Source organism: Theropithecus gelada, chromosome 17, assembly GCF_003255815.1.
Source record: "Theropithecus gelada isolate Dixy chromosome 17, Tgel_1.0, whole genome shotgun sequence".
Taxonomy (NCBI): domain Eukaryota; kingdom Metazoa; phylum Chordata; class Mammalia; order Primates; family Cercopithecidae; genus Theropithecus; species Theropithecus gelada.
The window spans coordinates 54,311,177-54,335,375 of record NC_037685.1 but is presented as its reverse complement, the minus strand read 5'-3'; the positions used below and the strand labels follow the sequence as shown (position 1 = coordinate 54,335,375).

The 24,199-nt window shown below is 38.3% G+C and overlaps 1 protein-coding gene and 1 pseudogene across 1 annotated transcript in view; both read left to right on the top strand.

Moving 5' to 3' along the window:
* MICU2 (mitochondrial calcium uptake 2) overlaps positions 1-24,199 on the top strand; it is a 104,211-nt gene that overhangs the window by 46,469 nt on the left and 33,543 nt on the right. The window contains exons 3-4 of the mRNA XM_025364091.1: positions 10,385-10,416; positions 10,698-10,773. Of these exons, the coding sequence (XP_025219876.1) occupies positions 10,385-10,416; positions 10,698-10,773 (108 nt within the window). The remainder of the gene's footprint in view (positions 1-10,384; positions 10,417-10,697; positions 10,774-24,199) is intronic.
* On the top strand, positions 23,111-23,206 carry LOC112611202 (annotated as a pseudogene).

Genomic DNA, 24,199 nt, shown 5'->3' with positions numbered 1-24,199 from the left:
AAGGGAAAACTAAAACGGTGCTACCCCTACCCTTTAAAAATATCGATTCTACCACCTGTTAGACCATGATTTTAGCTTAAATTCCCTGAAGGTTTTTTTCACACGTCCACGAGCCTGAGGTCACAGCTTAAACTTAACGTCTTCGTAACTGGTCAAGTGTAAGCAAAAATGGGTCACAGAACAGATGCCACTATTAAAGTCCCACTTGAGGTTATTATTCTAAAGTTGAAGTAAGTTTGTTCTGCATAATTGTGGTTCTATTTCTCCAGCATGTTCAGCTGCACAGTTGCTGAACTGGGAAGAGAGAAATCAGGCCTTGAGGAAGATGCCGCAGCAGTTTTGCCCTATGCCGGTTTTGACTGTTCTTTATACCAGTATATGGTATGCCCTTATTTAACTTACAACATGAGATTTTTTTGCAAATAAATACGTAAATAATAAACAGACGAATAAACAGCCAACTCAGACCCCCAAATTCAGATTAACCAGTTGCTTACTCAGAAAGGGTTATGATTAGGGTCACCATAGAATGTATTATGGTGCACGTGCCAGAGTTGCTCATGTGACCCCGTATCTTTGCAAATTTATCTTGGACTTTGAAATTCCACAAATGAGTCTTAAATTTGAAAATCAATTGCAGTTGAACTAGGTAGTTTTTGTCTTTGCCACCATGTACTGTAGCTTAATCTGATTTGGGGCTCATCTCTTAATCTCTCTGAGATTGATTACTGCTCCCTAAAACTGAGTATCAGTTATCTAATGTAATAATAGAATTTCACGGACTTGCCTGACAGTAAATTCACTTAGGGCCCTTGTTTAAAAACTCTTATGCTTGTCGGCAGGGCGCAGTGGCCCACGCCTGTAATCCCAGCACTTTGGGAAGCCGAGGTGAGTGGATCACGAGGTCAGGAGATCGAGACCATCCTGACGGTGAAACCCCGTCTCTACTAAAAATACAAAAAAAAAAAAATTAGCCAGATGTGATGATGGGCGCCTGTAGTCCCAGCTACTCAGGAGACTGAGGCAGGAGAATGGTGTAACCCAGGAGGCGGAGCTTGCAGTGAGCCAAGATCGTGCCACGGCGCTCCAACCTGGGCCACAGAGCGAGACTCTGTCTCAAGAGAAAAAAAAAAATCTCAAGCTTGTCTTCTCTCCTCCCCCACCCTGGGAAATTTTTATTCAGAAAGTCTGAGATACGGTGGTAGAATCCTTGTATAACCCTCCCACTTTCTATCTACTTATCTCTCTTAGATTCCTGTATGCTTAGCAAGCACCCTCCAAGTGATTGTTTTGATCAAACAAGTTTGAGAAATATAACCTATGTGAAGGTGTCTTGGGATGCTGGGTGTCAATTGTGGTAAAGGGTGGCATATTGGAGTCAAACAGGACCTGGTCCTCTTTCCACAGCTTCACTAGCGCCATTGTAACCTTGGGTAAACTACCTGACCTGACCTGTTTCCAGATCTATAAAATAATAATGTCTACCATATAGTGTTGTTGGCATGATTAAATTAGAGAATGTGAGAAGACCTGTAGCTGCTATAGGTTAAAATCAATAATTCTAAATTAAAAGTCTAAAATTTTAAAAGATTAAAACCTTCTATCCACAAAATCGGTGTTCAGATCTTAACCACACTCATCAGGTAAACATTAGCAGCTGCATATTTTAGATTAAGAAATAACACTTTTTTGTAATAGAACCTATGTTCATGTTAGAAACTAAGACGTTACAAAGTATAGAGCAGAAAATAAAGTCAACCAGATTGTCACCACCATTCAGAAATAACCAACATTAGCACATTTCTTTTTACAAATTTGAGACCATGCTTTATATGCTGTTTTTATACCCTAACTTCTTCTGTATAATGGATCATGAGTTATTTTCCTTGTCAATAAATATTTTTTCTAAAATAACTGTTTTTGCGACTGCACAACACTATTTTATTAATATGCCATAATTAATTTAGTTGATTCCCTAGTGGTAGAACATTTGTGTATAGTTTTTTCACTTTTATAAATAATGCTATAGTGAATATAGTTTTTCATATATCTTTGACTCTTCTTCCTTGATGATCTTATCCACATCAGTGATTGATCTGTTCCCTGAACACTGATTTTCATACCTGTATCTCCAGATCAGACCTCTCACCTGACCACAAGACCCATAATATTCCTTGTTTCTTGAACATCTCTAAGAAGTACCAGAGGCATCTCAGGTAAAGAACTCTATATGCACTGCAGATGCTCTGCCCCCACCCCACCCCCAAGTACACATAGACACCTGTGCCTACCCCGTCCGCAGTTCTGTTAACCGCATCAGGGTCTGTCTTACTTGACGTCGTATTCCCAACCTAGCACAGTGCCTGGCACAGATGTTAGATAGAGTCATAAACACATCAGTCAGTACAGACTCTTACATAATGAAATGATGAGTTATAATCCATACATTTCTTTAAATTTTTATTTGATTTGCCCTATGTAACAGGTACTGTGTTAGGCCTTGGGGATATAATGGTGAATAAAACACACTATTATTCCATTAACAAAATTCATGATAATAGCGTAAGAGTTTCAGTAATAGACTAAAGTCTGATAACATTTCAGCAGAGAGATCAATGAGGGCTGGAATAATCAGATATTTCACAGAGGATATGAGAAGCATGGATAGAATTCCCCTAGGTAAAGCAGGAAAAGGGAGAATATGCCATATGAGGAGATACATCATTAAGATGCTGTAGCATTTGTATTTTCAAAATTGAAAAGTCTATTTCTGGTCTCACATGCTCATGCAGAACCTTATCATTCCCTATTCAAAAGTGGAGCCTTTGTCCCTCCCCTTGTAACTTTGTGGCTGCCTCAACTCATAGAGCATGTGCGGTAGAGACACTGTGAGACTTCTAAGACTAGGCAATAAAAGACAGTAAGTACATAAAGCCAGTTGCCAATATTCTTAATGATGAAAGATTGAATGCTTTGCCCCTAAGATCAGGAACTAGGCAAGGCTGTCCCTTCTCACTACTTGTCTTCAACATTGTGCTGGAAGGTCTAGCCAATGCGAAAAGGGAAGGAAAAGAAATGAGACCTCCACGTTTAAAAGGGAGAAATAAAGCTGTCTTTGTTTATGCACAGGATGATGACCTATGTAGAACATGCCAAAGAATCAATATTAAAGCTCTTAGAGCTAATGGTAAGTTTATCAGGGTCGCAGGATAGAGCAGCACTATATAAAAATCAATTGTATTTTTTTATACTAGCAATCTCAGATGTATCATGCTGAGTTTCTGCGAGCCTCTAGCTATCCTTAACACCTTCCCCTGTACGCTCTAGCAAATTACCCAACCACCTAGCTACAGAGAAACTAGAAATCATTAGATAGGAACCACCTCAGCCTGCTCTGCTGAAACTACTAGCCTTGGCACTTAGCTTCTCCTGCCTTCTCATCACAATAGAGGAGACTGGCAGGACCTGCCGTCTAGTCGTAGAACATTACAACACAAACCCATCTCAGAACTTACACATAGGATGTGTGTAATGCTTTTAACCTCACTTTTCTGAGCTAATTTATCCACTTAAGATCTTCGCTTAAGCAACTCATTTGGAGAAGCTTTCCCTTACCTCCCCCTCCCCCACGTTACATAATCTCTTAGCTGCTATATTTCCCCTTTAGATCATTTTTAAACTAAATAATTTGTTGTGTATGATGCTCTTATTATTTCACAATGCTTGAGGTTGCAAAAAACAAAAAAAATGTCTTTTTATCCCTTCCAAAACGAATGTATTTGAAGACCATACTTTGGAAATTGGCAAGGAAGCCAGTTTTAGGCATTTTAGGGACTAACCATTTGTCTCCCTTTAGAAAAAATACAACCAGAGACCATCTTTGCATTCACTATTTAAATATTCCAGCAAACATAAACAAGCCATATACTTTGTTGAAGGAAAATAGCACCACTGAATTTGTCCTCTTTTTTCTTCAATTACCACTTAAAATGTTTTATTTATTGATTTTTATTTTTTTAATTGACCCATAATTGTACATAGTTACGGGGTACATAGTGATGTTGCAATACATGTAATGTGTAGTGATCATATCAGGGTGATTAGTATATGCATCTCAAACATTTATCATTTCTTTGTGTTGAGAACATTCAGTTTCCTCCTCCTAGATCTTTAAAACTATGTATTACTGCTAACTGTAGTCATCCTACAGTGGTATATAGAACACTAGAACTTTGCCCTCCAGTCTCGTTGTAGTTCTGTATCCTTTAACAAATCTCTTCCTATCCCACTCTTCCTCCCACTCTTCCCAACCCCCAGTATACTCTGTCCTACTGTCTACTTCTATGAGATCAACTTTTTTTTGTTTAAATGGAGTTTCGCTCTTGCTGGAGTGCAGTGGTGTGGTCTCGGCTCACTGCAACCTCTGTCTCCCGGGTTTAAGTGATTCTCCTGCGTCAGCCTTCAGAGTAGCTGGGATTACAGGCACCCACCACAACACCCATCAATTTTTGTATTTTTTAGTGGAGATGGAGTTTCACCATATTGGTCAGGCTGGTCTTGAACTCCTTACCTCAGGTGATCAGTCCGCCTCGGCCTCCCAAAGTGCTGGGATTATAGGCGTGAGCCACTGCGCCCAGCTGAGATAAACTTTTTTTTAGCTTCCACATATCAGTGAGAATATTGAGTGTTTAACTTTTGATTCTTGGCTTGATTTCACGTAGCGTAATGTCCTCCAGTTCCATCCATGTTGCTATTAATGACAGGATTTCATTTTTTTAATGGCTGAATAGTATTCCACTGTATGCATGTACCACATTTTCATTATCTGTTCTTCATCTGTCGTTGGACCCTTAGGTTGATTCCATGTCTTGGCTGTTGTGAATAGTGCTGCAGTAAGTGTGCTGGGGAGATGCAGATGCCTCTTTGATATATTGATTGTTTTTTCCTTTGGATGAATGCCCTGTAGTGGGGTTGCTGGATCATACGGTAATTCTATTTTTAGTTTTGTGAGGAACTCCAAACTGTTGTCCATAGTAGTATATGTTCTAGTTTACATTCTCACCAGCAGTGTATTAGAGTTCCTTTCCTGACCGGTGCAGTGGCTCATGAGTGTAATCCCAGCACTTTGGGAGGCTGAGGTGAGAGGATTGCTTGAGTTTAGGAATTTGAAATCAACCTGGACAACATAGCAAGACCTCATCTCTGTTAAAAATCAAAAAATTAGCCAGGCCTGGTGGTGCACATCCATAGTCCCAGCCAGTTGGGAGGTTGAGCAAGAGGACTACCTGAGCCCGGGAAGTTGAGGATTCCGTGAGCTCTGGCCACGCCCCTGCACTCTAGCCCGGGCAGCAGAGCAAGACCCTGTCTCAGAAAAGAGTTCCTTGTCTCTGCATCCTTGCGAGAGTTTATTTTTTGTCTTTTTGATAATAGCCATCCTAGCTGGGATGAGACGATACCTCATTATAGTTTTGATTTGCATTTCCCTGATGATCAGTGATGTTGAGCTTTTTTCTTTTTTTTTCCCATGTGTTTATTGGTCATTTTGTATGTGTTCTTTTTTGAAGTGTCTATTCAGGCTCTTTGCCCTTTTTTAATTGAAGTATTTTGTGATTTTTTTGCTGTTGAGATGTTTGCACTTGTCCATTCTAGATGTGAATCCCCTGTCAGATGAATAGTTTTGCAGATATTTTCTCCCATTCTATAGGTTGTCTTTTTACCCTTGTTTGTTTCCTTTGCTGTACAGAAGCATTTTCATTTGGTATCATCTCACTATTTTTTGCTTTTGTTGCCTGTGCTTTTGAGGTCTTATTCATAAAATCGTTTCCCAAACCAATGTCCTGAGGTATTTCACCTGTTCTCTTGTAGTGGTTTTGTGGTGTCAGGTCTTACGTTTAGGTCTTTGATCCATTTTGAGTTGATTTTTATATAAGGTGAGAGGGTCAGGTCCAGTGTCATTCTTCTGCATGTGGGTATCTAGCTTTCCCACTACCATTTATTGAAGAGACTGTTCTTTCCCCAACTTAGGTTCTTGGTACTTTTAACTAAAATCAGTTGGCTGTAGATACATCATGTATTTCTAGGTTCTCTGTTCTGTTGATCTGTGTTTCTGTTTTTATGCCATACCATGCTGTTTTTTGGTGACTACAGCTTTGTAGTGTATTTGGAAGTCTGGTAGTTTGATGCCTCCAGCTTTGTTCCTTTTGCTGAGGATTGTTGTGGCTACTTAGGGTCTTTTATGGTTCTGTAGAAGTTTTAGGATTTTTTTTTCTACTTCGTGAAGAGTGTCGTTGTTACTTTGATAAGGATTACATTGGATCTGTTGATTGCTTTGGGTAGTGTGGTCCTTTTAACAATATTAATTCTCTGATCCACGAGCAGGGGGTGTTTTTCCATTTGTCTGTATCCTCCTCAGTTTCTTTCATCAGTGTTTTGTAGTTATTTTTGTGAAGGTTTTCACCTCCTCAGTTAAATTTATTCCCAGTTGTTTTGTGTGTGTGTGTGTGTGTGTGTGTGTGTGTGTGTTTGTACCTATTGCAAATGGGATTCCCTTCTTGATTTCTTAGTTCTTTGCTTGCATATAGAAAATGCTACTGATTTTTCTATGTTGATTTTATATCTGCAACTTTACTGGATTCATTTATTCTAAGAGTTTTTTTGGTAGAGTCTTTAGGTTTTTCTGTATATAAGATCATGTTGTCTGCAAATAGGAACAGTTTGACTTCTTCCTTTCCAGTTTGGATGCCCTTTATTTTTCTTTGTCTTGCCTAATTTCTCTGACTAGGACTCCAGTTCTATGTTGAATAGAAGGGGTGAGAGTGAGCATCCTTGTCTCATTTCAGTTCTTAGAAGAAAAGCTGAGAGCTTTTAGTATGATGTTAGCTGTGGCACTTACCACTTTTATTAGTGATATGAGGAAGGTTAGTTTTGCTAATGCATCATTTTCTGCCTTGGTTTCCATTATAGCTGTGACTGAATAAAAGCATTTATTAGAGTATAATCAGCTCTGTCTTAGGTTGATTCTAATATTGATATCAAGTTGTCACATATATTTATGAAAAAGTTACAAAATGAAGGAAGTGTGTCTATTGTCTAACTTTTATGTATTAGAAGACTACTGACCTCTACAAAATGAAATTAAGTTATATAGTACTGGTATTGTTTTTGTAATTATGATTATCAAATAACTTTATTTTGGCCAGAGGCAGATTTATTTGATCTGTAAGAACACTTAATGTGTATAAATGCAGGTTTACTATTTTAAGTATTAAAAAGTCTACTTACCTATAACAGGATATGCTGTATCTGGATTTTACTTCATAAATCCTTTCTAAATAGTGAAAAACACATGGTGGAATCTCTACTATAGGTGGAATCCTTTTAAAACATTTTACTTCCTGAGCCAAAATTCTGTCCTGGTGCTTCAAGATCTATGCCGCCTCCTGCAAAAAAAAAACAAAAACAAAAACAAAACCAATGTGTTTTTCTTATTTTCATATTCATACAATGAAACATTACAACCTCAAGTCTAGATCTATCTTTTTTCCTGTGTTTTGCCCCATTCTGTTATTTTCATACATAAGTGTGTGAATACATATAAAATAGCTGTGAAAATAATGCGACTGAATTTTTTATTTGTGTGAATGTGGAAATAAAGAAAGAGAGACAGGAGTGCCCCCCTACGCCGCATTGAAAAAAACAAACTGAAACAAAAACAGAAGGAAAAATTAGATTTGCCAGATGGGTTTTATCCTTAAATAGAAAAATATTGTCCAGAAATACTTAGGGGTATGTAATACGGCCTTGCCTTGTTACTGCTGTCAGGAGAAATGAGGTCACGGCTCCTGCTGTGCAGGTCAGACCATGGACCTCTTATTGTGCTGCTCAGCCTGTGAACAAGCAGCATAGAGGAAGCAGCCTGAGTGAGACGACCGTCTACCAAGAAACCCTACAGAGTGTTCTGGATCTGAAACACCGCAGCTTCTCATAATGCTCAGTGAAAGGTGCATTAACTGAAGAGAAAGAGGAAGCAGGAGAAGAACAGGTGTTCACTCCCAGTATCTCTGCCTTGTCTTTTTTTTTTTTTTTTAATCTAAAAATGAATTTTTTGTAAGAGAATAGTAGCTTCTAAACTTTTCACCAAAAAGTTAATTTCTTCATTATTTTCTAATTACTTATTCCATTTGAATTAAAAAAATTTTAAAAGATGTTTTTACAACTTAAACTACATTAAGTACCTGGTTTTCTCATTTTTTGATGATCAAATATTTATATACATATCAAATAGAACTTGTAATCTACATGAAATAATGAAAAGCAGCAAAACTGCCTCTATAATCGTACCATGCATAATTATTCAGTTTTGTTAAGTGTTGAAAGTAGGCCGCAGGTTCTTTTTACTACTGTCATGGAATTCAGAGAGTCTAACACCTGTTTTTGAAAAATCTATATGAGATATGAAAATAAATCCTTCAATGCCCATATCGTTACCTAATTCCTCTTGCCAATTTGTTGTACATGTAAAGTGGGGATATAATAATTTATCCAAAAGACAGGGACCTGGATGAGAAGACATTGTGAAATCTTTTCTGATTTGTTTATTCAACGAATATTTAAATGTTTAGCACTGACCTGCATAAGACAGGTATGAAATCTGCCTCCATAGATTTTATAATTTACTTTTTATCTGTAATTCTGGTGTTATATTATTCAGTTAGTTCATGGCTTTATTGTGGTATTTCATTCACACAGTATTGAATTTTATTGGCTTAGCTGTTTGGCAGCCAGACTTCTAGCTGGAGGGAAGCAAACATTACCTTCTTTACTCACTCAGTTTCAAGTAGAAGGATTTTTTTTTTAAACGATTTTTGAAAGACCAAAAAGGAATCTAGCCTTCAAACAGATAACACCCCTTAGAAATAAGCTGATTTCTAAGAAACTCTTAGACACCATCCATTTTTCTACCTTAAACTCTTGGTCCTCTTCTGCCTTCAAAATGTCAGTCATTGCTTTCTAGACTACTTTAAGTTGGATGTAAGGATTAATCCCCTTTTTAAAAACAGATAAAATTGTCTAAAAATAAAAGGGCATATGGTAATGAATATTTGTGGCATAACTTTAGGAAAAGCAGAGAAATAATGATCAGTTTATTTTTTAAGTTAATTGACTATGTAAAGATAAGTAAATACATGTATTACACAGTTTTTTGGAGTTCATTTTCAGCATTATAAGACTGCATATTATATACACATTCACTCACTTAGATTTGTACAATACATGGTAATTTTTGTCTGTTTGATTATCTGATACTATAACACCACCTAACAGTAGAATCTGGGGCTCTTTGGCTGGGACATAATAGTTTCTCCAGTGAATAAAAATTACCCCAAAATATCAACACCTAAGCTTACGAACATAGTCATAGATGTTTCTAAAAAGTACGGAGTCATATTCACAACTAATGTTTTGATTAATAATGTAAAAATAAAATCCTGACAGTTTACTAATACCAAATAATAGAATTTGCCCTTGTAGATTAATCGTCCAAACTACAGAAAAGGCACATCTAAAAGCACTCTTTTTTAATGCCACCTGAATTTTCACAGACCATGTAATTGTACTGAAGGAACGTCATAGACAAGATAATTTTGAGAGCAATAAGTAAAGTTAGTGCTGTATATTGCTTATGTAAGAGACAAAAATAAAACATTTTTCAGTTTTGTTCTAGATGTTTAAAATGACTTGAGGCTATCATCAGAATAAGTCCTAAAAAAAAAACAATGTAATGGCTTTAGAATTATGGTGGATATTAGGAAAATGATGTAGGCAGTAAAGAGGGTGGCTGAAAATCTGGAAGAATTTTGAATCTCTGTTATCCAATAGGAAATTATTAAAAGTTAACTACTTTAGAATGGATGGTTATGTTGGCTAGACTTTTACATTTGACTGGAGAGTTAAAAGCGTAAGAGGACTTTCCAGAGTTCAAAAAAAGGAAGCTTTCTAAATCATGAGTGTTTTTTCCTAAATCAATGCAAGTAAAAATAGAGAGTGATTTTAATAATCACGTGAAGAAATTATGTTTGACGAGAATTAATAATATGATTCAGACAACTAGGATAACTCATAGATGGTTATATATGATTTCATATGTATGAAATAGGGTGAGTGAAACTGAAAATGGATCTTGTGTAAAACTATAATGTCTTTGTGTTTAGTCTTAGAATTCTCTGACTCATAATTATAGCTTAAGAATATTAGCTAAAATCACAAGCCTTTGCTTTTTAATATTTAGTTGTTTGTTTTGTCTTTTAAATAATTTTCGTTCTTAGTGCAAGCTGAGTTTTACCAAAGAATATGGATACTAAATAATGTTTCTTCTTTGTTGTAGGTAAAACTTCAGTCAGGAAGCTGACAAAAAAGGTAAGCAACATGTGGGAGGGGTCGGAATTTGTTTTTGGTAAGATAGAAAATGAACTTTTGGCCGGGTACGGTGGCTCACGCCTGTAATTCCAGTACTTTGGGAGGCCAAGGCGGGCGGATCGCGAGGTCAGGAGATCACCATCCTGGCTAACACGGTGAAACCTTGTCTCTACTAAAAATACACACAAAAAAATTAGCTGGGCGTGGAGGTGGGCGACTGTAGTCCCAGCTACAAAGAAAATGAACTTTTAGAAGTTAAATTTTAATATGTGTGTTCAAAGGACATCGAGGATACACTGTCAGGAATCCAAACAGCTGGCTGTGGATCAACTTTTTTCAGAGACCTTGGCGATAAAGGTAATTTTGATTTCTGTTAAATTTTTAGTTATGTGTTTTGTTTAACTGAAGTATTATTAAGGAATTAAGGTATGAGATTTGCACCATGTTATTTAATAGGTGTTTTTAAAACATAATAACATAGTAAGTAGGAGGTAACTTTGTCAAAGTCTTTGAGCAGTTACAGATAAATTATTAAACCATCAATGTTAATTAAAGCCTGGAGAGGGTATGAGGCAGAGTATCTAAAATAAAACATGAGAAGCCTGCAAGGGCATCCAGAGGAGCACCACCACTTAAGGGAGGGGACGGAAAGAGATGGTGGCAGAGTCGTCAGAGAGGCGGAGGAACACCAGGGAAGTGTTATCACAGAAGCCAAGCAGAGAAAGTGTTAAAAGAAAAAAGGAACGTATCAAATGTGAAAACCAAGTAAACTTAGGGAGTTGAGTGAGGTAAGGACTGAGAAGTATCCGCTGTATTTAGCAGCTGGAAGTGTTTGACATTTTAACAAGTACAGTGGTGCTTTGTTATCCACGGGGTATTGGTTCCAGGGTCCCCCTTGGATACCAAAATCCGAGAATGCTCAAGACCCTTATATAAAATGGCATCATATTTGTGTATAGCCTACAAACATCCTCCCATGTAGTTCAAATCATCTCTAGATTACTTATAATACATAATACAATGTAAATGCTATGTATATAGTTATTATATTCTGTAACTGTTGTTTTTTTATTTGTAGTGGTGTGGGTTGTTTTGGGGTTTTTTTGGTTTTTTTTTGAGACAAGGTCTTGCTCTGTTGCTGGGTTGGAGTGCAGTGGCACAGTCATAGCTCACGACAGCGTCAAACTCTGGGGCTCAAGCAATCCTTCTGCTGCAGCCTGCTGGGACGACAGGTGTGCACCACCATACATGGCTAATTTTTTTGAATTTTAGTATAGACGGGGATCTCACTATGTTGTTCAGGCTGGCCTTAAACTCCTGGACTCAAGCAGTCCTCCTGACTTGGCCATTGAAAGTGATGGGATTACAGGCATGAGCCACCACACCAGACCTATTAATATTTTTGATCCATGGTTGGTTGAATGCATGGATGTGGAGGGCCAACTACTATACAGGTCAGTGATGGGATGAGATCTAAAGCCAAGTTGCAGAACCCTAAGAAGTGATGGGAGATATGAGAAAAGTAAACACAGACCTCTTGAGAGACGTGGTCATGAGCAGAGGAGTTAGAGGGTAGTAGCTACGGATAGAGAAAAAAGGCCAAGAGAATATTGGTTTATTATAGGTGGTGAGCATGTTTCTTGTTGATGAGAAGGAGAGGTGGAAAATACAAAGGAAGTATGAATAGGAGAAAATCCTGGAAAATAGGAACGAAGGGATTGTCTTCAGAACAGGAGTGGAAGGATCAGCATTCCACAGCGAGGATGTCTTTCCCATTGTGTCAGGAGAAAAGGATGAACAAATGAGCATTTTATGCAGACATTTGCAAATTACTGGCAAGCAAATGAGGGCGGTGTTTCGGAGTAGCCTTGATTTTCTTTATAAAATAGGATTTAGGGCCCGGTGCAGTGGCTCACACCTGTAATTCCAGCACTTTGGGAGGCCAGAGTTCGAGACCAGCCTGGCCAACATGGTGAAACCCTGTCTCTACTAAAAACACAAAAAATTAGCCAGGCATGGTGGCGGGCACCTGTAATCCCAGCTACTCAGGAGGCTGAGGCAGGAGAATCACCTGAACCTGGGAGGCAGAGTTTGCAGTGAGCTGAGATTGTGCCATTGCACTCCAGCCTGTGCAACAAGAGTGAAACTCCATCTCAAAAAAAAAAAAAAAAAAATTGGATATAGTAGGGCTGAGCTTTATGGAGAAAGAAGGTTTGAAGTAGCTTCTGGGATATGGAAAAAGAACTGATGAGAGAAACAGAAGGACTTCTGGGAATCCTTCAAGGACTAGAAGAGAACATACATTATGAAAGAATAGAGTCATTGATCAGTGTAGTTGTAGAATAGAATAGATGGACAGTGAGGATTTGCTAGGCAGAGGAATGGAGGAAGTCATGGCCTAGGGAGTTAACAATGTTAGGAGCAAGAGAGGTTTTAACTAATGAGCCATGGAGTCTAAGCAGAGACAATAGAGAAGAAAGTAAAATAGGAAGAAAAATTTAAAAAGAAAGTAGGAAAGTCAAGAGGGAAAAAAAAAAAAAAAATCCCATTTCATGATAAACTCCAGGAAGAGGAAAAAAGCCTGGAGAGAAGGCTGCCAGTGAGGTTGAAAACAGATGTGGTGAGTATCCAACAGCAGAAAGGAACCGTGGTTGTAGAGTAGGTGTCTGAATTTACAGTTTCTAAGCTGAAGCACTTGTAGGTGATTTCAGGGTTCAGGGAGTGATCGTAGAAATAGATATTTAAAATAGAAGTAGTTGGCATAGTTAATTTAGTGAAAGTTACCAAGGACCTGAGAGATAGACCACTCTGTTTTATAAGTGTAGAAAAAGTGTTCACCTGAAGTAGATGATAAATTAATTATTCTTTCCTGTTACCTAAAGAAGGAATTGGAGAATTAAGAAACAAATGTGATTTCTAAATCAGTGGTTTATAACCTTTCATTGAATGCAGCAGAGCTTTTATAGTTATCTCAAGAGATTTACAACATTCTCAAATCAACATTAATTTTACGACTGAGTGCATTAGCTCACACCTGTAATCCCAGCACTTTGAGAGGCCAAAGCAAGAGGATAGCTTGAGCCCAGGAGTTCAAGACCAGTCTGGGCAGTGTAGCAAGTCTCCATCTCTACAAACAATATAGAAGAAAAATTAGCCAGGTGTGGTGATGCACACCTGTAGTCCCAGCTACTTGGGAGGGTGAGGTGAGAGGATCACTTGAGCTCTGGAGGTTGAGGTTGCAATTGCAGTGAGCTGTGTGTGGTCACGTGGGCAACAGAGCAAGACCGTGTCTCCAAAAAAAAAAATTAGTTTCGGCCGGGCGCGGTGGCTCAAACCTGTAATCCCAGCACTTTGGGAGGCCGAGACGGGCGGATCACGAGGTCAGGAGATCGAGACCATCCTGGCTAACACGGTGAAACCCCGTCTCTACTAAGAAATACAAAAAATAGCCGGGCGAGGTGGCGGGCGCCTGTAGTCCCAGCTACTCGGGAGGCTGAGGCCGGAGAATGGCGTGAACCCGGGAGGCGCAGCTTGCAGTGAGCTGAGATCCGGCCACTGCACTCCAGCCTGGGCTACAGAGCGAGACTCCATCTCAAAAAAAAAAAAAAAAATTAGTTTCAAATTGAGAATAAGTTTATCACATAACACTCCATGGAAAAGAAAAATATGACAAAGGTATAATAACTCCATAAAATCAATATTAATCATTTATTATTTATTTTTGATAAATATCTATTTCTGCACATTCCTCAGTGTATCAATATTTAGTAGACTTTCTTTTTTTTTTTTTTTTTTTTTTTTGAGACGGAGTCTCGCTCTGTAGCCCAGGCTAGAGTGCAGTGGCCGGATCTCAGCTCACTGCAAGCTCCGCCTCCCGGGTTCACGCCATTCTCCGGCCTCAGCCTCCCGAGTAGCTGGGACTACAGGCGCCCGCCACCTCGCCCGGCTATTTTTTGTATTTCTTAGTAGAGACGGGGTTTCACCGTGTTAGCCAGGATGGTCTCGATCTCCTGACCTCGTGATCCACCCGTCTCGGCCTCCCAAAGTGCTGGGATTACAGGCTTGAGCCACCGCGCCCGGCCAATATTTAGTAGACTTTCATTATATTCTACGAGTATTAGTCCCTTATACTAAACTGTCTACTTATCTTTACACCCACTTCACCCCACCCCTTACCAATTCCTTCCAGTCCTAGCACCAGAACATCCCTATATACTTTGAGGTTAACAAGCTCCTATATTTTATATAGTGGGAATTTACTGGAATGTAGTATATGGCTAGTGAACAAAAGTGCATGTTTTGAAGTTGACAGACTTAAATTCAAATTTTTCCTAGTTTTATTACCTGAGGAAATTACTTAATCTCTTTCATCCTCACTTTCATCACCTTTTAAAATAAGATAATAATGCCTTCCTTATGGGATTGTTGAAAGAATTTAATAAAATAAGATGTTTTAAACATTTATGGTATCTGGTATGTAGCCTTAAAAAATATTAAGAACATGGGTTTTAAGCCTGGTTTAGATTCCTAGCTCTATTAGTTACCTGTGTAACCTTGGGCAAGTTGGTTTTAGTTTTCTTACTATGTGTCTGGTACATTTTAAGTTTATAATTGGTAATACTGCTATATGTTTTTTGTAAGATTTAATATTAACTGGGCCTTAGCCTCTTGTTAATGAGTTTGTAAATAAATGGTATTTTAAAAATCAAAGTTAATAAATATCTTGTAAGGTTTTACTTTAGGAAATTACTAATTTGGCATTTTAAAGTAGATTTTAAGCAAAATGTTTAAAGTTCAAGTACCAATATTTAGATCAGAGCTTTTTCCATGATGTAGACTTTTCTGGAAGCATTTTGAGATTTTTAAGAAAGATGTTTACCAGTTGCAAAAACTCAGATAATCTCTGTGGATATAAACTGAACTATCTTATGATTATGTGATGTTTTTTTCCTGAAATAAGGAAGGCTGAGGAGGGTTCTATAATAATTTTGACCTAAAGGCAGAATATGAGAACCAGAGTAGATTAATTCAGCTTTTGTGTAAAACTCTCCGTAAATATAATGTGATTTTAGAAATTCTATTAAAAACTGTTTTCAAGAAAAATGCATAAAATAAAAACTGAAAAGAGAAAATTTAAGTCATCTTAAGAAAAAAAATTAAGAGATAAGAGATTAATCTTTAAAAACTGAAAAGAGAAACTCATTTCAAGACCTTAGAAGCATACTGTGCTTCTGAGAAGAAGTACCCGTGCAGCTTCATCACTGCATTCATGTTCCAGACTCCTGGTAGTGCCTCAAGTGCTGCCTATGACCTTTATATGGAATACTATACTCCTGCTACCTATTAAACAGCTTCCCACTTCTCAGCTCCCCTACTCTACGAAGTCATCTGTGAAACTAGTAAATAGAGTCTTATGCTTTCTCATTTTTTATATTTTGTTATACTGTACTCTCTGGTTTCTAATCTTTCTTAATTAAACCATAAGTTCTCAAAGTGGAAAAATATGTGTGGTTATTTTTATATCCCCAATTGCTTGGTATGTTGTCTAAAAACATTCTCTGACACATAATAGATGCTCATCTAAAATTAACTACATGCTAATTACAAATTATCCTGATCTATTTCAGTGAGTCCCTTGAGTATTTTTGCTATATAGTTTTAGCCTTTCCGTGTATTGAAAGTATGAAGACTACATGTTTTTAAAATATTTCTCAGTTAAAACTTTCAATAATTTATGTTGGTCTTCTTCCCAATTAGTATTAATTGAGGCCAGGCATGGTGGCTCATGCCTGTAACCCCAGCACTTTGGGAGGCCAAGGCAGGAGGATCACTTGAGCCCAGAAGTTCAAGACCAACCTAAGCAACATAGGGAGACCCCGTCTCCACAACAAATATAAACATTAGCTGCACATGGTGGCTCACGCCTGTAATACCCTCTACTCTGGAGGCTGAGGTAGGAGAGAATCACTTGATCCTAAGAAGTTGGCTTCAGTGAACCATGATTGTACCGCTATAATCCAGCCTGGGTGACAGAGTAAGACCTTGTCTCAAAAAAAAGAAAAGGAACAGAAAATATTTAAAAATTTAAAAAGGATTAATTGGTATTATTTTGTCAACAAAATTAGATCCATTTTGTAGTACTGCTTTCATACATTTTAGAAATAATGCATCAACTCTTTTTTTTTTTTGAGACAGAGTCTGATGCCCAGGCTAGAGCGCAGTGGCGCGATCTCAGCTCACTGCAACCTCCGCCTCCCGGGTTCAAGTAATTTTCATGCCTCAGCCTCCTCTTTATCAAATATCTGAATAAAAACATGAAATTATCTAATTTTTATTTCTTCTTTATCAAAATACTTCATTTGGATGTGAATTATTTCTAAGATATACTAGAAGAAAATTCTGCCTCCTAATGAGCAGTGTTTTGTCAGCTTAATAGTTAATGACCTGCAACTGTAGTAGGATATTTTTTCTTTTCCCAAGCTAGATATTTTTTTTTAATTAGGGCTATTTCATGTATTACCATATTTAATGTGGTATACAGTTATTTGAAAGTGCATTAGTCACAAAATGCAGTCACTTAATTGAAGAAAAATCTGATTGTGGCAGTATTAAACACAAATAGAATTTTTAAAAATTGCACTGCCTTACTATTGATTACAAAAATATATATCTAAAATCATTCTATACTCAGAATCATAAAGATAATTATTAAAATTAATTGAATTCATTATGAAGTATATCCTATACACCGTGGAATTTAATAAACTTTTTAAGGCATTTTTTTCTTTATGTAAAGGGAAAAAAGAACTCACCTCCAAATCTGCTCTTGCTTCTGCCTCTTACAGCTGCATCTATCTTGTCTGTCTGTGCTCTCTTTATGGAAGATCTAGTCCTTGCACCATCAGCCCATGTCTCTGTATTCACTCTAGGCCTCTTTTCTTGCCCTTTCCAGACTTTTCTACTTTGATATTTTTCCCTATTTTACTACATCACCAGTCTGTTTTTCTCTACCTTATTCCTACCTTATGTAAACTTAAAAGTGTGTCCCATTTTTTAGGGGAAAACATTTTTCCTTTACTCCCATATCTCCCCAGTGTGTTGTGTTCACTTCCTAACCTCTCATTCGTTCTTCCGCTCATTTCAGCCTGGTACCCACCCCACCGTGGACGCTTTTGTCATGATCACCAGTGAACTCGTTGGTTTAATGAGGACATTTTGTAGTCCCAGCTTACATGACCCCAGCAGTATTTGATCTATAATCTACATCAGAACAGCCCCTCGTTTTGGCTTCTATGATCCCAGACTTTGTTGTGTTGCTTTTCTCTCCATCCTAGTTGTTTCCTCTCTGTCTCTTTTGACAAAATTCAACAAGAACCACCTAAGCTGGGGAAGCAAATAATTAGATCATTCTAGTGGGGTGAGTTTGAAGGAAGGGGCCCACTGGTCAGTCCTGAAAGAGCACTGAGAGATTCTCTGTCTCGTGGGAGATAGTGAAGATTTGAATGAGATTTAACAAACTTTGGAGAAAATTGGGAGAGTACTTGGCAAATGAAAAGTAATTTTTTTGTATTGACAAGTAATATTTTTGAGGCATAAGTATGAAAAGAGTTGGAATTTCAAAGAGCAGTAAGCAAACATTTTATTTTCTTGGTATGAAGAAGATAGCAGATTGCAGTTGAGATTATATGAAATGGGTTAATGGAAGTTTTGAAAGTGACAATGAGATTTGAAGACAAGGTGGAAAGTTATTGCAGTTTAATTACAGTTTTGATTCTTCAGATAGAAGGAAAACCTGCAGATGTTCTTTAGTCTCTTCCTGAAATTGAGATCAGTGTTCTCTTCTTTCAGCCTCTACGTACAGGGGCAAGAGTTGTGGAGCAGTTTTTCATATTGGCAGAGGAAGACTTGGGAGGGCTGTTCATCCCTCCTGCCAGTCTGCATCAGAGAATCCTGTTAGATTGTAGTCACATCTGGAAGTCAGGGTTCTGGTCTCCAGAAGGATTGTAGTATTTCTTTACCAACTTTGCTGCTTCTGTGCCATAAGAAAGAAAACATAGGTACTTGTTTTCAGAGGATACTGAGAAAGAATATCAGTAACTTCTTTTTTTGTTTGTTTTTGTTTTTAGATACAACTATAATTTTATTACAAAACCATTCTTTTGGCATTAGTTGGTTACAGTGATAGCAAGATAATGTGAGTGTGCAGACCAGCTCTGATGGAACCACTATATTCCCTGCTTACTGAACCAAACTTCAGCTACCTCATATCCATTACATACAAATGACCTGCAGTTATTACTGCTACAAATCTTGGCGCGTGTACCACTGAGGGAGGAGTTGATGCTAAGGGATTAGATTACATGTTGATAAGACTACGAAAGTTCCCTTATGGGACTTTTTCTTCCTCCTCCCATCCAATGACTTTGCTTTAGAAGAATCACATTACTTAGAGCTAGTCTGAGTAGCGGCAGCACCCAAGGAGCATCAGTTCTTGTTAAAAAGCAACACCTGTGTGATGCACTTTTACACCACAGGCAAAGGGAAGGATCACTCTCGTTTTAAACTCCTGCAGAGTCCCTTAATAAAAAATAAAAGCATTCCATCAAGTTCTTCTGGATGGTGTTATTGCTGTACATTTGTTGGTGAGTCATTTTCTATGCTGTGTTTGCTTTGAGGGGATCTCCCAGTATATCTCCAATATTCTTTTTTTTATAGGGTCCTTTTCTTGAGCTAGGATTTCACGTAACTCTAATGCTTTATTAAGAATGTTTTCCTTATTGTCACACTGGCTTTCTAGCATGTCTTCATAGATAGCCACAAGAAAGGCAGTTAGGTAGGGGGAACTATGACTTGGTTGTAAATCAAATAATTGACCTAACAGGATATTTGGAAAGACCACGATCCTGCAAAATCCCTTTCAAATAGTTCCATGCACTTTCATTGTGTGGTACTAGTTTAATCATTTCCAGAGTGTGTATTTGTCACGATAAATGATCTGGACCACGGGATTGGGGCCATCATTCTGCAGTACTGAATCTGTATCAGCCCATTCTGCTCTGTCGCTGTACAGGACGTCAGAGGGCGAGTCCAGGCTCTGAAATGCGTCCATGGGGGACACCACGGCTTCCCTGGCCTCGGCCGCCATCTCTTCCTCGTGCTGCAGCTGGGACAGGGGCCGCTCTGGCTGCCCGGGCTCGCCACCTTGCACAGCCTCCCCGACCCCCTCAGTGGCCGCCCCAGCAACCTCTTTTTATTTTTATTATTTATTTATTTATTTATTTATTTATTTATTTATTTATTTTGAGACGGAGTCTCGCTCTGTCGCCCAGGCTGGAGTACAGTGGCCGGATCTTAGCTCACTGCAAGCTCCGCCCCCCGGGTTCCCGCCATTTCTCCTGCCTCAGCCTCCCGAGTAGCTGGGACCACAGGCGCCCGCCACCGCGCCCGGCTAATTTTTTGTATTTTTTTAGTAGAGACGGGGTTTCACTGTGTTAGCCAGGATGGTCTCGATCTCCTGACCTCGTGATCCAGCCATCTCGGCCTCCCAAAGTGCTGGGATTACAGGCTTGAGCCACTGCGCCCGGCCTTATTTTTATTTTTTTAACTTTCAGAGAGAGACACGTAGATAATCTAACTATCAAGGAGATAAATTCATCAGCCTGCACACACATTTTTCTCGTTAGATAATTTTCTTTCTTTGTTATTTACATAGCTGGAGTACTTTTTATGTTCTTAGAATGAACAAGAGCATTAATCATATATTTCCAGGATTTTTTTTTTTTTTTTGAAGGAGAATTAAGACCCAGTATTTCCTATGACTGGGAGAAAGACCTTAGTGATGAACTGTCAGGAAAATAAATAGGAAGGATTTTCCCCCTTAGGCAAAGTCCATGAAGATGTTCATGCGATAAATAGAGGGATGAGCATGATGAGAGGGGAAGGGATGAGGGAAGGAGGCTTTAAAAGGAACCAGAAAAAGTAAATGGCTGATAGAGATAGAGAATATAGGATAGAGAGAGAGATATATAGATAGAGAATAGATAGGATAGAGAATATGGATAGCGTTCATTACAAAGTCAAATACAAGTTTTTAAAATGTACATGCAGTGGCTGTGGGAGGAAAATCAGCTTACATTCCTACATTCATAAAGGACTGGCAGGGAAATCAGGACTGTAAGATGTAGCTTAAGGATGACAAGAAAATTAAGCAATTGGCAGGTAAAAGATGAGGCAGAACTGGAGAGTTACAGAATTAGGAAGAGTTGGAAGTATCATGAAAGGCAAGGTGTAAGATCTGCTCTCTCACCATTCATCTGAATGCTGGCCACCCTTAACTTAGACTCTGAGACCCCACTCTGGTTGGGGTCTCAACCCTGATCCTTCCCCTTCTCCATCCCCCCAACACATCTACTGTACCACATTCTAGCTGGAAGAAGAGTGTCCCTAATTGTGAGAAGCCTTCACAGGCTGAATATATAGAGAGTCTCCCAGCTCCTGTGTAGCTTGTGGTTTATGAGCTGCTTATTACTTCATCTGTAAAATAGAGATGATAATATCTACTTCAAGGTTACAGTGACTTACGTGAAACTTCTGACACAGTGCCTGAGATCGTGTCAACAAAAGATCTCTTATTAGGCAAATCTTTGTGTCAGAAGTCCTCTTGATTTCTCTGAAACCACACTGTCCTAGTCTCTCTGTCATTGGCCTTCTTCCACCTCCCGCCTATTAAACATTGGCACTTCGTAGAATTTTGTCCTTCACTTACTACTCTTCTTCAGCCTCCTTGGTTTTAGCGTTCATGAGGTGACTCCCAAATCTCTTTCAGTGCCTCTGGCCCAGGCTACGCTCCTGAGCCTCAGCCGTTTATGTATATACAAACCAGCTGCCAGAGACCTGCTTTTGGATCTCCCTCAGTTACCTTGGATTCAGAATATGCCAAACTGCACTCACCATCTTCCCCCTAAACCAACACTTCCTGTATTCTTGATCTCATTTGGTAATAACAGCTTTCATCCAACTCAGCCAAACCCAAGAAATAGCTTAGACCCCTTTCTCTCTCTCTTTGCCTGTCCCACCCTTCATATTCAATCAAACACAAAGTCTTTCCAATTTTACCTGAGGATTTATCGAATTCATCTTCTCTTCTCCCTACCTCTAGAGAATAGGAAACAGATCAAGTGACTTTGTCACTTAATAAAATCTAACTTCCTTAGTTTGGTGTGTATAAGCCCTTTGTGGCCTGCGCCCTGCACAAGCTTCCCTGCTGTCCTCTCGTGCCATTCTACACAGTGTGCCATGTCTGGTCACGCTTTCATGCTTTTGCACACACTGTTCTCTTTGCCTGTGCCGTTCTCTGTCTTCCCTCTACTCTCTGACTCACCACCTTCTCCCAGCCTTCTGCTTATTGGAGATTTAGCCCAAGCTTCACTTCTTATGGGAGTCGTTTTTAACTTCTTCAGTAGAAAGAATTGTTTCCTCCCCTGCATTCTCATCATTCTTTATATATTCTTTCTCATCACATTTTATTATAATTGCTTGTTTATGTGTCATCTGCTAACTTCTTAGAATATAAATTCCTTGAGGGAAAAGGCCTTTTCCTTGTAAGCTTGTGAGGTCTAAGCACGATAGTTAGCACATGGTATATGTTTAATAAATTGTTTTTGACTAAACAAACAGAAAACAGTAAAATTGTTTATTAAATTGTGAGGAAGCCCAGTACAGTGGAAGGGCTGAGACTTTTGTATATCTTGTCTATAATGTTGATTGTGATCTGATACTATAGGAAAAAAGTGTTTATTAGTGCAATAGGGAAACATCTTGAGGAAAGACTACAGTTACTTTTTAGTTCTCTGAAATACATGAGTTGACGTGTACATTTCTAACTTAAAGAAAAAAACACTAATGTAAATATTTATTTTATAAGAGATTCAGAAGATACACTTTTTAAAGGTATCCTTCACTGTTGCTGTTAATAGTGGTTTGAAGAAAAACAATGTAAAACTTAGTTAAACTTGGGACCCTTTGAAATATTCCATTTTAACACATATAAGAACTATCAAAATTTATACTCTATCATAACTAGCAAAAGGTAGTACATTCTTAAAATAAGAAAATAATTGGCCGGGCGCGGTGGCTCAAGCCTGTAATCCCAGCACTTTGGGAGGCCGAGACGGGCGGATCACGAGGTCAGGAGATCAAGACCATCCTGGCTAACATGGTGAAACCCCGTCTCTACTAAAAAATACAAAAAACTAGCCGGGCGAGGTGGCAGGCGTCTGTAGTCCCAGCTACTCGGGAGGCTGAGGCAGGAGAATGGCGTAAACCCGGGAGGCGGAGCTTGCAGTGAGCTGAAATTCGGCCACTGCACCCCAGCCTGGGCAACAGATCGAGACTCCGTCTCAAAAAAAAAAAAAAAAAAAGAAAATAATTTACCAACGTGTATTATTATAAGGAAGAATAAGTTGTAAATTATTATATATGTATTTTAAACTGAGCATAATTTTAATACCATCCTCAAAAATATACTGAATATAAATTATGAGATATGTTGTAAGTTATAAATACATTTTTACAATAGATGGGATAATCCAATCTCTTTGGAAAACAAGATTCACAAAATTGTACTTAACAGCAGATCATATTTTAGAATGGTTCCATCTTAATATTTCTAGATGAACACTGTTTGACAGAATTTATTCATCTGAGGTGTGATGATTGGGCTTTCACACTCATGAGTGAGATGCGCCTCCCTCAAACCTTGTTACAAGGACAACACATTGGTTGTCTGACGTGAAGAGGGGAAAAATCAGAACTTACTCGTTTCTTCTAGTGCCCCTCTTAAGAGATTCTTTAGGCCGGGCGCGGTGGCTCAAGCCTGTAATCCCAGCACTTTGGGAGGCCGAGATGGGCGGATCACGAGGTCAGGAGATCGAGACCATCCTGGCTAACACGGTGAAACCCCGTCTCTACTAAGAAATACAAAAAAAAAAAAAAAAAAGAGATTCTTTAACAAACTTTTGAACATAAATTATTTAAAATACTGTCCTAATACAGTTTTGAATCATTGCCATTTAACAGCATTTACTTTGCAGTTAGATATAACAAATATATATTAAGCTGTTTCTCCTGTCAATATTCTCGTGTGTCAGTTTTCTTTAAAAACATTTTCAGAGGGCAAATGCCTAGAATGCTGTTGTAGAACTACCTTGTTTATTTATAACCCACCTTGAGAGTGAAAGGTACTGTTTTTATACCGTCTCAACTCTGATTATTCAAGCTTTTTATTTAAGTCAGTATTTCAAAGAAAGACACTGGAATTTTCTTTTTCAAAAAGTTCTGCTTGCATAAAGGACCTGTACCTGTGTCTAAAGAGAAGAAAAGCACGGTCTCCTTTTGGCAACAAGCCCAGTGGAGTCTAGAGGTTTGGCCATTTTTTTCACATTGCCATATTCCTTTGAAAATGAGAAAAATTCTTAAGACTGCCAAAGAATGAAATACTTTGATCTTTCAGCTGACATTAGAGCACTTCTCCCAGGTACAAGATATAACAAAACACATTTAATTTATTCTCCTTTTATAGAAGGTCTAAATAGTTTAAAGCAAAAGAAAATCTGAAAATGTGTTATAGTCTTTTTATTAAAGAAAAGTACACCTGCTCCAAAATAGAAACAACAAAAAGTTGGTAATTCAGTAAAAGGAAGCCATTGAAAACATTTAAAATATTTACTTATAGTTAAAACATGGAATCATCTAATATACCATTTTTGCCTGCCTTGCTCTGAAC